Source organism: Leptinotarsa decemlineata, unplaced genomic scaffold (genome assembly GCF_025532065.1).
Source record: "Leptinotarsa decemlineata unplaced genomic scaffold, Ldec_3_MD MMD2_tig00026347_RagTag_RagTag, whole genome shotgun sequence".
Taxonomy (NCBI): domain Eukaryota; kingdom Metazoa; phylum Arthropoda; class Insecta; order Coleoptera; family Chrysomelidae; genus Leptinotarsa; species Leptinotarsa decemlineata.
In genome coordinates, this window is record NW_027412698.1 from 367,501 (window position 1) to 382,864 (window position 15,364).

The window sequence follows — 15,364 nt, forward strand, 5'->3', positions numbered from 1 at the left end:
AGATGAGTCGCAATTTCAAAAGTTTACTTTATGAAATGTAATTGTAATGTAATAATTAGGAGCTCTTATGTATTACAAAAAAATAAACAGAAATTCATAACAAGGGTTCAAATAACCCGTCGTTATTTTCTGAGCACAAGTACGCTCGTCTCACAGACGAATTTAAAGCTTGAGTTTACATATTGGGGACAATATTGTTAAAGGCTGCAGTAACCAATCTTAGCAAATCTTCTTCATTTTGAAAATTATGAGAGAACATTTGATTTTTGGTATATCTCCGAAGAAAAAAGTCTAGTGGGGTTAGGTCGGGGGACATTGCAGGCCATTGTGTCACTATGAGTACAAATTCACTGTCCTGGGCAGTTCAAATAATCACAAGCAATTCTAGCGTTATGTGCTTAATCACCACCTTGTTGAAACCAGCAGCTGTGAGTAACCCCTAAAGGCAAATTATGTAAGCGTCTTCCAAATCCTTCACTAACAAATTCATGTTCCGCTCTTTTGTTGAATCGTTTTGGTAGATGAAAGGCCCAATTACATTCGTACCGAGATTCTCAACCCACATGGTAAAATCGAAACGCTTATTAAAAATGCCATTGTTGGTGAATTAGGTAGGTAGCGAGATGTAAAATTAGGAACGGCAATATGTCAACAATTCTATCAAACAACAGTATTATTATGACAATATAACATTGAGTGTCACTTTTCCCAGCGCATACTATTTAAAATTGAAGAAAAGCAGGTTAAGTAATCACTTTTCATTTTGCGCGAAAAATGGTCATGAAATCATATTGTGTGATATGTTGCTACATTCAAAATGAAAAATGGAGTCGTATACAGGGTATACTTTAGGTTAGGCCCATATGAAAATATAAAGTTGATGATGTTTTCTACAAGACGAAACGTCGAAGAAAAATTCTGCTTATGTTATCGTGGAGTCCTCAAAAAGTGGTCTTGACAAAGTGCTATTTGTTTTACATTTCTTCCGAAAATAAATCTAGGAGAAAATAAAAACGAAATTCTCAAATTTTGGCTATTCTCGGATATCTCCGAAACTACTCATAATATTGACACTTCCTGAATAGCATATTATTAGGCACATAATTGCGCCACTTTCCTTTAATTCAATCGACACCGTAATACTTACCGTTTCTAATATCCCCATGCTGTTCATTTTTATTTGTATAACTGGGTTAGTGATAGTACAGATCCTCTTTTTTTGATTTAGATGGAAAACCTGATTTTTCTCACTATATAGCAATTTTTAGTGTAGACGAAAATTTTCAATTTCATAGATATAATTGAAGAAGATCAAGAATTAGTTTTTCTACTAAGTACCATAATGATACGGAAATATCTGACTCAAAAGTTAATATATTTTCTCATTATCTCAGAAATGGATATTAATTCTTTCAGTTATGCTAATTTCCGTTATTTTGAAGAGATTCACAAGAAATATGCTTCAAATTTTCTTCACAACTGTTGTAGTATATATAAACAAAAATTAATACCACTCTCAAGAATTTTATTAATTACTATGCGAGTTAATTTTGTTCATATTTTTCATGTTGAAAATCGCCAACAAATTTCCAACACATTTTTTTGCTGATCTTTATTAGTTTCTAAGTCAAATGTAGCTAAACCATGCTTTCAATTTTCTCTTCAAACAAAATTAAAATTTTCGAACTGTTTCAATCTCATTTTGAAACATGAAAAATTTTCGAATATTATTTTTTTTAAAGTAGTTTGTCGCTTGTCTAGCTGTACTTTCCGTCAATACTATTTTTCATTAAATAAAATGAAAACTAAAAATAAGTTCAGATCTTTTTTTACTTAGTCCTGAGTAACTTCTCAAGATTTATTATTTCAAATGTTTAAAAAAAAGTGTATTCCATTTTATTTGTTCGGCTTCAGGCGATTTTGATATTAATATTAACATTTTCGAAGAAGATAATCGAATTTATATAAATTTTATTTTCTAATTTTTTCTAGGTTTTCCTGCATGTTCCAGTACTATACAAGATACACAAATTTTATCAATTCCATTGAAAATACATTCAGAAAATAACTCCGTGAAGAGTTGTTTGTTTTCATCTGACAGTGATGATGACCCAACTTATCTACCAGATTCTGATTACGACTGTGATGAAAATGATACCATGGGATGTCGGACTGAAAATTATGCATTTCGAGTGAGTAAAATGAATAGTCCAAAATCTCTTTGTTTTATTCAAAATTCTGACAAACAATCCATTTCAACTCAAAAAACTCAGTTTAATAATCCAAATTCTCCAATTCATATGAACTACGAGCAACGATACATGTTTATTTTAATTAATCAAATGGGCTGAGTGCATTTAATTGCTGGAAAAGTTATCCTAGCCTTCAACTAATTTATGAAATCTATGCATTAAGGGAAATAATTCGGATACATTTTTCATAAGGTTGAGTGAAATTATTCCTTCTGGTATTTGATATTCACTTTTTCTCTTTAGGCCGAATGTCACTTATCACAATCTTCTATCAAATTGTTTTTTATTCAGGCAGCTGTCGGAAGTCATCCTAGTTCATCATTCAAGAATAGAATGTGTAACGTACACCTATCACATCATGAGTCTTCTGAAGATTTTTACATACCAGAATGCAAAAAAATAGTCATGATATCCAACAAAATCATCAAAAATTCTGATACACCAGAACACAGCCAGATTGCCGAGCAAAATATATTGCAACCAGTTTCCTTGTTGGTCAGTGACGAAACGGTAAGAATAATATGTTCTGTGTTGATAATATTATTGATAATAGGGTGTTATTGATGATGGGTCAAAATGGGTGTTTCCGTTAACCAGCTGTTATCGTCTTACAACAACACTCGAGGTCGAAACTTATGCTAACTGAGGTTCACCAATGTCTTACCTCTCAAAGCATGAGTAGGACGCATCAACCAACTGAATACTGTTGAATTCAATAAAAAACGGGGAAACGTGAAAGCGCAATGTAAAGCATGGTTTGAAATTTCCGCCAAGAAACAGAGGCTATAGTCTACAAGGCAAGTGATCAAGGGTCGAGTTTTTTAAATCTCATTATTAAAGGATTCAAGTTGACAAGTATATACTCCTTCCCAAACATACACACACCACATGATCGCAAAGACATTAATCATAATGTGTTACCATTCTTTTTTTATTTTTTCATTAAAACCTAATCTTTAATTAGTCAATGCTATAAAACTAAACTTTTCGTTTAAACTTCCTAACCATATTATCTCCTAATAAGGACGGTAAGTAGAAATTGAACTGCAAAGAAATAGTATTACATCTACATATGGAATCTATTGAAAACTTTCTTTGAAAGAGTATTTACTCTAAACTATAGAAGAACTGTTTGATGTATAAATTCAGTCGAATAGTTGGTTAGCGTGAGTGCTAACTTCTACTATTATGAATGCGGAAATGATCCCTACTCTGGAACGAAGGGTGTTTGATACATATCTTCTATTCCATGCTACGAATTGCATATTATAACGAAAAACGTCGCTAATTTTTTGCTTGTACATGCTTTACTTTTGAGGGTTTGTATGGAGATCACAGTTGGTTGACGAAAAAACACAGTTTTAGCTAACCTTAAAAATTGGACAACGAAAGTCTTAAATTCATTCAGTTCAAATTTCAGTGCAATCATTTTGTTACAGAATGCAGATGGTGACGAAAATATCATTTCAAGTACAACAAATGAACACGTTGAATTGGTAAATGAAGCAGGTATCAGTAAAACACAAACAAATTCCAGAACAACAATTTATAAAAGTATTCGTAATCCAGATTTTTGCTTTTTTTGCGAAACGGAAGTAAAAAATTTCGCAAGACACATTCAACGCAATCATGGTGGGGAAACAGAAGTACAAAATATTTTAGCTTTACCACCTAAATCCATCGAAAGAAAACGCGCTATTGCTTGTCTGAGAAAAAAAGGGAACTTCATTCAGAATTCAACGACTTTTTCAAAACCAGTACATAAGAGCCTGCTCAAAGACTCTGAAGAAAATTACATTCCTTGTCCCTTCTGTTTGGGATTTTATTCTCGTAAACTCTTATGGAAACATAAGAAAATTTGCTCTCTCAATGAAAATCCCCCTTCGTGAAAATCCAGTGCGGGACAAAATTTGGTACTACGTGTCGATCAGACTAATTTAGACTTGAAAACTAAAGTATTTCCACGAATGATAGCAGACAAAGTTTCTCTAATTGCCAGAAAGGATTCCCTCATATATGCCTTTGGATCTAGATACCTAAACACACACAGAGAATTTCATCAAATTAACGTTTGTTCAAGAAAAATGAGGGAATTGGCAAAAGTTTTGATGGAATCCGAAAAATTGAATTCCTCCATAAAAAATTTATTTGATCTCCTTCAGTCACAATACTTCGATCTCGTGGTTCAGAGCGTGAAGATTATTGCCAAATATGATCCGCAAAAAGAAGAGTTCAAATCACCTACTTTTGCTATGAATATTAGTAGGTCCTTGAAGGACTGTTGCGATATAGCAATTTTGCATATTATAAAACGGAAACATAATTATTTGAACTTGACTGCCTCTGAAGCTGAAGCACATGTTGGACTATTTAAAAAATTATTAGAAACTACATGGAAACATGAAATTTCGACTAAAGCAGGAAATGACCTAAACACGAAGACTTGGAATAAAATAACTCTGGTTCCCTTGGCAGCAGACTTAAAGTTGTTTAGGGACTATTTGATAGAAAAGGGAACGAAGGCAGCACAAAACCTGAAACAAAATATTAAAAACTTTAAAGCTTTCAAAATTTTAATGGAGACTATATTTTGCAGATTACTTCTTTTGAACAGAAGGAGAGTTGGAGAACTGCAAAGAATAAAACTGGCAACCTATATGTACACAGAAAAAAGTAATAATAAAAATTATGAGGAATTCGCCGATGCCGTAACCCCAGCAGAGAAATTATTATTGAAAAATTTCAAAAGGGTTGTTACTAGAGGAAAAAGGGGTAGAGGAGTTCCAGTTCTTTTCAGTACAGATGTACAGGACCATATGAAATTGTTACTTCAGGCACGATCTGAATTTGTTAATGAATCTAATTTATTTTTATTTGCTAATCCTGCATCAAAAGAGCAGCCTTTAATAGGATACAAAGTCATTCAGAAGCATGCGCGATTGTGTGGCGCGGTGAATCCGGAAGCATTAACCTCAACAAAGTTGAGAAAACATTTGGCTACTTTAACTCAAGTTTTCAATATGACTCAAAATGTTAGCTACGTTTATGGGTCATACAATAGATGTACATAAGCAGGTGTATCGTCTTCCTGATGATGTATATCAGACTGCAAAAATTGCCAAGTTGTTGATGCTAATAGAAAGAGGGGAAGCAGGAAACTACAATGGAAAAACTTTAGATGAAATAGATTTGAAGATGGATGATGACATTCTGGAAGAAGAAGATGCAGAAAATTATGACATGAAAAATAATTTGGAAATTACTGAGGGCATAAATGATTCAGCCAATACTCTAGACGAAGACATTGAGGCATCGCAACAAAATATAAGAGAATCAATTCCCACAGTGAACAAAAATGCAAATAATTTCAAAAAGCGATTGCTAGTACCTTGGACAAATCAACAAAAAAAAGTTGTTACAAAATTCTTTCAGAATCACATCAATATGAAGAAACCTTCCAGACGACACGAATGTGAAAATCTGATAAGCAAATATCCTGAATTGCTGGAAAATAAGTCTTGGGCAAAAATCAAAGTATTCATCCAAAATGTATACAAAAAGAATATTTAATTTGGACTTTTACTTTTTTGTTTTGATGTTTTAGTCAATATTGATGTCAATGAATAAAGTTTCTTTTACTTTTTTGTTTTGATGTTTTAGTCAATATTGATGTAAATAAATAAAGTTTCTTTTTGATTTTTCAGTTTACTGATATAAAGTCTCCTGTCACACCATATCTCTTTTTTTATTCTCTTCATTTGATTGGCATTGCATCATGTTGTAATGATATCTCATTACATTCACCATGAATCTATCGATTCGTGGTGAATGTTGCTAGTTCGGACTTCCACTGTCTAATATGGTGTTAACAGGTTCGAAATCAATGCTGTTGGGAAACAAATTTATTGTAGCATGAAAATTAAAATAAATCAATTACGGGTTGTACAAAAGCTAAGATATCAATTACAATTAACAATAAAACGTGATAATAAAAACAAACAAAAAACAGAAAAAAAATCACAGTAAAAAATAAGAAAAATTTATAAATCTATGAAAATAAGCTAAAAATTGAAAGATTTCGAACCAACTTACTTCAAACCAAGTTACTTTGGGTGATGACGTCAACACCCGAAGACGATTGTGGATACTAACAATCGAAACGTCGTCAAATAACTTGGTTTGAAATCTTTTAATTTTTCCTTTTTAATTTTCAGATTATTGTGTCTATATATTTTTTTTGTCTTATTTTTTCACTGTGAATGGAATGGAAGTCCCAACTAGCAACATTCAAGAACTTTTTACGTCCATACTGTATACAATTAGTGTTCCAGAGGTACAAATCAAATCAGCACCACTTCTGTATGCATATACTGGTATTCACTCTATTCTCCTTGACTAGAAGTGGCAACACTGCAGGACGCAGAAATGATTACAGATTGAAAAATAAAATACTTGAGGACGCAAAAAAGGTTGATTAATATGTCGGAATTTGAAATATACAAGGAAGCCGAATCGGTTTCATTATGTACGGATTCAGAAATGGTAGTATGATATAAATATGTGGTAAACTCTTTTAATTTTGAAGTTAGTTTAATATACTTTGTACTGTTGGAAAAAGCCTGAACTTCACATCTATCATTACAGAATCCTGTATACTCATATGGACGCAGAATCACCACCTTCATGTAAAGACGCAGAAATGATAGACGGATGTGTATATATATATATATATATATATATATATATATATATATATATATATATATATATATATATATATATATATTATATATAAATATATACATATATACACATATACATATATAAAAAAGGAAAAATAATAAAATATAAAAAAAGTTTATTTTCGCAGGTTCAAACTGGGGAACCTTCAGTTCTTTTGGATTTCGTCTTGTACTATACTTTGAAAACTTGGATATAAGTACAATTATGCTTGTTTGGTTTGGAAAGACTATGATGATTTTTCGGGAGAGACAGATAGCAAGCTTCACCTTGAACCACTCATTTATTCAGAAAAAGAAAAAAAAGGATATATGTTTGGATGACAAAAAAATAGGTATATTAATATTATTGATGAGTACACTAATATTTTTCAAGATTTTAATGTATGAGTGAGTTGAGTGAAGAAGTTTAATTATTAATAGTAACGAGTAAATACTGATTTCAGCACTGTATCATACTCGAGATTACTTCTGAGTTTACCACATATGAAATTCCTATCAGTCAAAATAGAGTTAGTGATGTAGCTATAAAAAAAAATGTATGTATATATATATATATATATATATATATATATATATACATGTATGTATATGTATATATATATATATATATATATACATACATATATATATATATATATATATATATATATATATATATAAAAGGTATTTCATTGAAATTCATTGAGGTACATCAGAATTGTGTCACGGATTCAACTGACTGAGGCTGACTGGCTCAAGAATAAGAGTAAGACTTTAGAGTACGATCCTAGAGTGAGACCCTTGAGTAAGACCCTAGAATGCACAACAAAATAAATCGAAACCTATCACTTAATTACTAATAAGAGTAAAACTACCTCTTTTGATGAGGGTCTACGATCATATATGAAATTCGGCAGCTTCTCGATTTTGTTGGAAAGTGCTGCCTGAAAACGTTCGGTTTCGAGTTACAAGAAAATTGTGTATGAAAATCTTCGACTTTCGATTTTGCAGGAAAAAGCAGCGAATGTAAATCCCTCTCAAGGTACTAGTTTTCAACCAAATGTCACGAATACGTTTATAACGTATCTACACAAGAAAACATGAAAACTAGTGTAACATAAGATTCAGCAAAGAAAAATCGCAAAACTTGGATGAAAAAAAATCACTTCAAATCCTTCGTGAACCGTTCGCTACTTTTTCAACTTATTCTCTCGTCCAAACTTCGAGAACCCGTTTTGTTTTTTTTAATCCCCTGGCATTTAACAAATTTTGTGGAGTGCGTAAAATGTTTTGCTTGCCGAACTTCCTACAATCTTTAACTGTCAGTAGACAACCACAAATTCATTTTGTTCAATGGCTAGTACAGGGTATTCCTGAATAGCCATGCTCATTTTGTTGTAACGCTGAACTAGCCGTTGCAATCTACCTTGAAACCTTCGTCTCTCAGTGACGTGGGAGTGGGAGTGGACTGGTTGATTTTTGCTATTGTCAAATATAGAAAATAATCATGAAATGATTCAGATTCATTTAAGTAAATACATGAATTGAAAAATATCCCAACCTCACTTCAATATTTTAACACAAGAACACTCAGTATTCAGAATTCCATCTTTTAATATTTCAAGTTCATAGACATCGAAATTGATCCGATCACAGGATATGGAATATAAAACAATCTCCAAATATGCAAACTTGGCACAGATTGCATGCTGTGCATTTTACCTCAGTACAGTGACCGGATCAAAGTCGCAATGTCAGCGTATAATTCTTTATAAATATTGAGGGAGGTCAAGATCATTAACAATTAACAGTTAACAGTCAACAGACAGTATTCAGTATCGTATTTGAGTATCGATTAATCATCAGCAATGCAGCACATCTCCTTCTCTTCGATCCTGCTGGGTGGCAGTATAATGTAAGTTTTTGATTATTTTAATGTATTTTTTTATTAACATTTAAGTGTGAGTTTATTTAAAGTATTTTTCCGTTTCTTTTACAATAAACATTTAATTAAGTTTCAAATGAGTTCTTTCATTATTTTGGATGAATGAATGAATGGGTGAAACAGCAAATAAAAATCCTCTCGTTAACAGCCAAGCGAGTACTGAGTTGCGACACTATGGTTGAACTCTGTCAAGAGATGGTTTGCAAATGTGTAATTGGTCTTCACATTCAAAAAACTACTCCTATGTTCTTTTATTCTTCAGGAAAAGATTCTACCCATTTGGACAATATACAGTTTTGGACAAGAACCATCAGTCGATTTATATACTCCTGTTCTATTAACACTGAAGTTTTGCCTTTATCATTTTTAATAAATCTGCTTAAATTATTATTAGTTCCGTAAGTCGCGTTCAACTCTTTCCTTTTCAAAAACACGAGCAATGTTACTGGTTGGTTCAACAAAGTAAATGTTATTGTTTCAACTAATTATTATGAATTAATTTGCCAATATTGTCTATAATCTCCAGTGTTGAATTTTATAGTTGGCACCCCTGGTCATTTATTTACCTGGTCATTTATTTATTTACCTACATCCAGCTTACCTACAAACTCCCTTTACAACCAAGTTTTTAGATTTCAAATGTATTAGTGAGTTTTATACTTGATAATGGCAAAAAAACGAAACAGGACGTGAAAACTAGTGGAAATTAGACAAACATGTTTTCATTCAATTCATTAAAGTGATTAAAATTTTTAATATATAGAGCAATAATTCGGTAGAATTAAGTCAGTATGAAAACACTTGAAGAAGGTATTGTATAGCGAAACACGTGTTGCTGTTTTGTAAACTGTCCATTGAAAAACTCAATGAAATGGTACTAATTTTGGGTTATTGAGTTGTTCGAAATTCATGTGAAATTGGGCACTAGTTTGTTTTATAAGTAATTGGTGAGTGTTATGTTGTTTCCATATTGAAACTTTGAAAGCTTAATGAATTCCAGCGCACAGTATCACAAAATTTCACAAATTTGCTTCAACACAAGTAGTGTAACTAGGGGAATTCAAAGTTGTTGCGAAGTTTGCTAAGTCCGAAGTTATTGTGAATTATTCGAGATTGTGGTATCCGCCACCACACACCCACGGTTGACATCTGAGCATAATTTTGATTGAAAGAAAGACGATGCCAATAGGGCACTAGGTTGTATCTTCACTAATAATAGTTGGATTTCAACGTACAGTACATCAAATGAAAGGAAAACGATTGCAAAATTTATTGACAAAGAAAAATAAAAGAAAGACGATGCCAATAGGGCACTAGGTTCGCTAATAATAGTCGCATCGTCACGTGTAGCATATCAAATGTGTGTAGCACACCCACGGTTAACATCTGAGCAACATTTTGATACGCTATAAGCAAATTGGATACGCAATTGTGTATCGGCCCGGATCGGGGACCCCGAACCTCAGTGTCCCATGGGGTTCCTCCTTGTGAACATCCTAGCCTATTTTTTGTATGTTATTAGAATCAGTTTGGATTCTATGAAGAAAAAATGTGGTTTGAATGCATCATAAGAATTGTTTATGAAATTTAGTCTATATTGTGAATTTCAAGCTCCATTACCAAAAAGAATGTCTACGCTATTGTGCATCAGCCTGGATGTATGACCCGGTATCTTCAGTTTGGATTCTATGATAAAAAAATACACACAGTTATGAAGCAGAAATACATCATAAGTAATGTTTATGAAAAATACTTTATATTGTGAATGTTCAAACTCAATTACCAAAAAGAATCTTTTATTCATTATAATAATCAATTTTTCATTATTCAGAGTAATTTGAAGTGATCTCATAATGTTGATATCAGATCTAATAATGTTTGTTTACTGTATTAGGTGTGGTGAATGGTGGAATGAATTATTCATTACATTAGCCATATAAGACAAGCAATTATATATATAAAATATAAAATATATATATATATATATATATATATATATATATATATATATATATATATATATATATATATATATAAAACAGTGATACATTAATCATCACTATCCTCGTTACAATAATCATCAGATTAACCTGTGTTGTTGTCAAGAATAATCAAAGGCGAGTTTTTCCCATCCACATTCTCTGATCTCAATGATATGATTTTTTGAATCAAACATTATTGGTCATCTGAATTAGATGAATTTAAAATTCAGTTACTTGTATACATAATCACAACCACCAGAAAAATATAGGATATTATATTTTATTTCAGATGGATATTGATTGATCCAAGGGTTTCAACCCTTAAAACCAACCTCGATTTGACCGATTAAGATTAGAAAAGGAAAACTGGTTTCAGAATTGTTCACCTTACCTTCCTTCTGGGCGGATCCCTGGGCGACGACGAATTTCTAATCCAGGCCTTTTCTACGGTCGGGTAGGTAATGCACAACACAGTTTTAATAATATTTTATTGGTTTTCGATCGACTGAGGGTTTTGAGGAATTTTGAATATCGAAGATATGTTGACCCGTCGTTCACCGTTTTGTCTCTGCCGAGTCAACGAGATATGGACTTTGTTTTTCTGCACCAGTTTTTATCGTTTTTTTTTGTTTAAAAGGTATCGCAGCAGATTAGACCAGTAAAATTTGAAATGAAATTATTGTATGAAGAAACGAAATAAAGAAAATGATTCTTGAAAAATAGTAATATATATTTTTCCCCAGATATTGACTTTATATACATATGAGCGAAATATTAACAGATATGAAATCATTAAATTCTATATCTCTTATAGAAAGCGACACATCAAAACCAGCTATCAGATTACAAGATTTAATGTTGGATGCTCGTCAGAAAATCTTCACAGCTAAATTGGTGAAAACAAGGTTCGGTGAAACAGTTCTTTTAGAATTTGAGAAGAACGTAGTTTTCTTACCAAAGAGAGTAGTTGATCAATATAAACCATACATATCCCATTTCTCAGAGGGAAAGTACGCAGTCATTTTCAGAGGAAACAAAGACGTTGGCAAACATTTACCTGCTGCATCATTTGAAATTGTTGAATTGTGAAGGTGAGATACTTTTTTATAAATAATATGTGATACATTATGGATAAATTTAGGGGAACAACAATTGGTCAATTGAAACGATTGAGATGTTTACTTATAGCGAAAAGTGAAAATGTAGTTTCAAAGAAGGAGCGTAAGGTTTGCTGGGAAGATGTTAATTCTTGTTTCAATAACAGAGTGAAGACGGGTGTCATCATCAACATGAAACATAAAGAAATAAAAGCATTTTTGGCTGATGGATTCAGTCAGTTTGTTCAAAAAAAGCATTAACAAATTTCTAAAGACAATGCCATTTCTCAAAGTAAATACCACTCTTTGGGGTGATTTTGTGAAACAATCATGTGATGGGGAAATAATTAGTCAAAAATATTTTGTTACACCGAATGTAGTTCTAGATCAAGGAACGGATCTAGTATTGTGGTTTCGAGAAAATGTTATTGATTACATATTGAATAAACTGTCAGAGTTTTCTGAAGAATCAAGCGGTTGGGCATTACAAAAAATCTTGCTATTAGAAGTAGCTATAAACAAATATGAAATTGGAAATGGAACCTCGTTCATTGAAATACCATTACATATTTCGAGAAAAAAAGCGTGTATTAATATTCGAAATAATGATGAATCATGCTTTTTTTTGGAGTATAGTTTCTGCTTTATACCCCCCTACAGGAAATTATCGATATACAACATCTTATCCACATTACAGTCTTGTATTAAATACTGAAGGTTTAGAAATGCCCATGAAAGTAAATCAAATCAATAAGTTTGAGAAATTAAATAATATTTCTGTGAATGTTTATGCGTTGGAATTGAATATTATCAAAAATAATTATTTTTATGAAGTAGTGCCTGTGAGGTTAACCCAAAGTAAAATAGAACATCATGTTAATTTGTTATTGATTCAAAATCATTATTTACCCAAAATGAATGATAATGTTGCACCAATATCAGATGATGAAGATACTGAAATTAAGTTTCACTATTGCTGGATCAAAAATATTTCCCGTCTAATAAGAAGTCAAGTTAGCAGTCATCATGGAAGGATTCATTTATGTGATCGGTGTCTAAATTATTTTTCGAGTGAAGAAAAATTGATGAATCGTTACGTGTTGTGTGAGAAGAAAAACAATTGTAGAATATCATTTCCGAAATATGACTTTGTAGAATTCAAGAATTATGTTTGCAAACAAAAAGTACCTTTTGTGATTTATGTTGATATTGAATCCATTTTAGAAAAATGTAATTCCAAATTATCACAAACAACTACAAAATATCAAATACACAAAGCATTTTCAGTGGGCTATTATCTAAAGTGTTGTTATGATGATTCTCTTTCTTATTTCAATAGTTATGAAGGTGAAGATTGTATGGAATGGTTTTCTACTGAAATAAAGAATATAGCACAGTTTGTGGAAGACAAAATACTCAATATCATACCAATGAATGAAAAACCAAAAACCGTAAATTTTGGAACTTGTCAGATTTGTGAAAAAATATTCAAGACTAATGATATTATCGTTAGAGGCCACAATCACTTCACGGGACAGTTCCGAGGCTTTGCGCATCAAGAGTGCAACGTTTCTTTTAAAAAACTCTTTGTTGTACCAGTTATATGTCATAATATGTCAAATTATGATGCCCACTTTATAATTAAAGATTTAGCCAAACGAGGTTCTCTGAACGTGCTTCCATTAAACAAAGAAAAATACATTTCCTTCACTCTCAATGATTGTGATAGTAGAATAAAATCAAGATTTATATACTCTTTTAGATTTATGGGTGCAAGTCTTGATGAACTCGTATCCACTTTGTGTATGAACAATCTTCAAAATTTAAAGTCTGAATTTAAAGATTTAGGTGATGAAACATTCAAACTATTGACTAGGAAAGGAGTATTTCCTTATGATTATTTGGATAATATTGAAAAATTGAATGATTCTCAACTTCCACCCATTGAAAAATTCTACAACAAGTTGAATGATGTAGAATTGTGTAGAGAAGACTACCTTCATGCACAAATGTGTGGGAAGAATTCAAAATGGAAAGTCTAAGAGAGTATAGTAATTTATATATGAAAACTGATATTTTGCTACTTGCAGATGTAATGGAAAAGTTTAGGGAAACTGCTTTGAAAACTTATGGTTTAGATCCCGCATGGTATTATACCCGGGATATACGTGGGATGCTATGTTGAAATACACAAGATGTAAATTACAAATTGTGAAAAATATCGATATGATCATGTTTATAGAAAAAGCAATTAGAGGTGGAATTTCGGTTTGTAGTAATCGATTATCAGAGGCCAACAATAAATACATGCCAAACTATGATCCCTCAAAACCTACTAAAACTCTTTTGTATCTTGATGTTAACAACTTATATGGTTGGGCGATGTCTCAGCCATTACCTTTTGGAGGTTTCCAATGGGCTGACACAAATATTGATGTTACAATGATTCCAGATGATTCACCGGTGGGATATATTTTACAAGTTGATTTAAAATATCCTCGAAATATACATGACTTACACAAAGACTTTCCATTTTGTGCAGATCATTCAGTTCCACCCACTTCAAAATTACCAAAGTTGATAGCTAATTTACATAATAAAAACGAGTACATTCTGCATTATAGAAATTTAAAACAAGCATTGGCAAACGGTTTAATTTTAACTAAGACACATAAGGTATTGAAATTCAAACAGTCTGAATGGTTGCGACCATATATTGAACTTAATACTCGTTTGAGGGCTATGGCTACAAGCAACTTTGAAAAAAATCAATATAAATTAGCTAATAACGCTGTATTTGGGAAAACAATGGAGAATATAAGACTACATAGAGTTGTTAAATTAGTAAATTTTTATGAAGTTCATTATGGAGCCAAAAATTTGATTGCTAGTCCGCGTTTCCATAGTAGAACAATTTTTGATGAAGATTTCATGGCAATTGAATTGAAGAAAGCCGAATTGATTTTCAATAAACCCCTTTACATTGGTATGGCAATCTTGGACATTTCTAAACTTTGTATGTATGATTTCCATTACGATTTCATGTTGCCCACACTTGGATTAGATAGTTGCAAGTTAATGTACACATATACGGATAGTTTCATTCATGAATTGAACTGTAATGATGTTTATAAAGATGTAATAAAAAAATATTGGAAAATTCGACACGTCTGATTATGAGAAGAATAACGAGTACAATATTCCATTGGTGAATAAAAAAGTACCTGGTTTAATGAAAGATGAGACAAATGGTAAAATCATCACGCATTTTGCTGGTCTTCGTTCAAAAATGTATGCTTTCAAAACTCTTGTTACTAAGAAAGATGAGGATCGATTGAAGAAAAAATTATCAAAACGGGTATGAGTA

The 15,364-nt window shown here is 31.8% G+C and overlaps 2 protein-coding genes across 4 annotated transcripts in view; one reads left to right on the forward strand and one right to left on the reverse strand.

Annotated features, from left to right (window-relative positions):
- LOC111514910 (uncharacterized) overlaps window positions 1-15,364 on the reverse strand; it is a 100,987-nt gene that overhangs the window by 45,296 nt on the left and 40,327 nt on the right. The gene's annotated exons all lie outside the window — the stretch shown is intronic.
- LOC141486226 (uncharacterized) lies at window positions 2,469-5,896 on the forward strand. 2 transcript variants are annotated; one of them, XM_074183954.1, is made up of 2 exons: window positions 2,469-2,762; window positions 3,692-5,896. In XM_074183954.1, exons 1-2 carry the CDS (start codon window positions 2,586-2,588, stop codon window positions 4,139-4,141), a joined length of 627 nt encoding a protein of 208 aa, XP_074040055.1. In that variant the 5' UTR covers window positions 2,469-2,585; the 3' UTR covers window positions 4,142-5,896. The 2 variants fall into 2 exon arrangements, with proteins under 2 accessions (XP_074040055.1, XP_074040056.1); XM_074183955.1 differs by having other exon boundaries at window positions 2,500-2,762.

Coding starts and splice junctions, on each gene's coding strand:
- LOC141486226 (XM_074183954.1), top strand. CDS start 2,586: ATGTGTAACGTACACCTATCACATCATGAGTCTTCTGAAGATTTTTAC. Junction 2,763..3,691: donor TGTTGGTCAGTGACGAAACG/GTAAGAATAATA, acceptor ATTTTGTTACAG/AATGCAGATGGTGACGAAAA.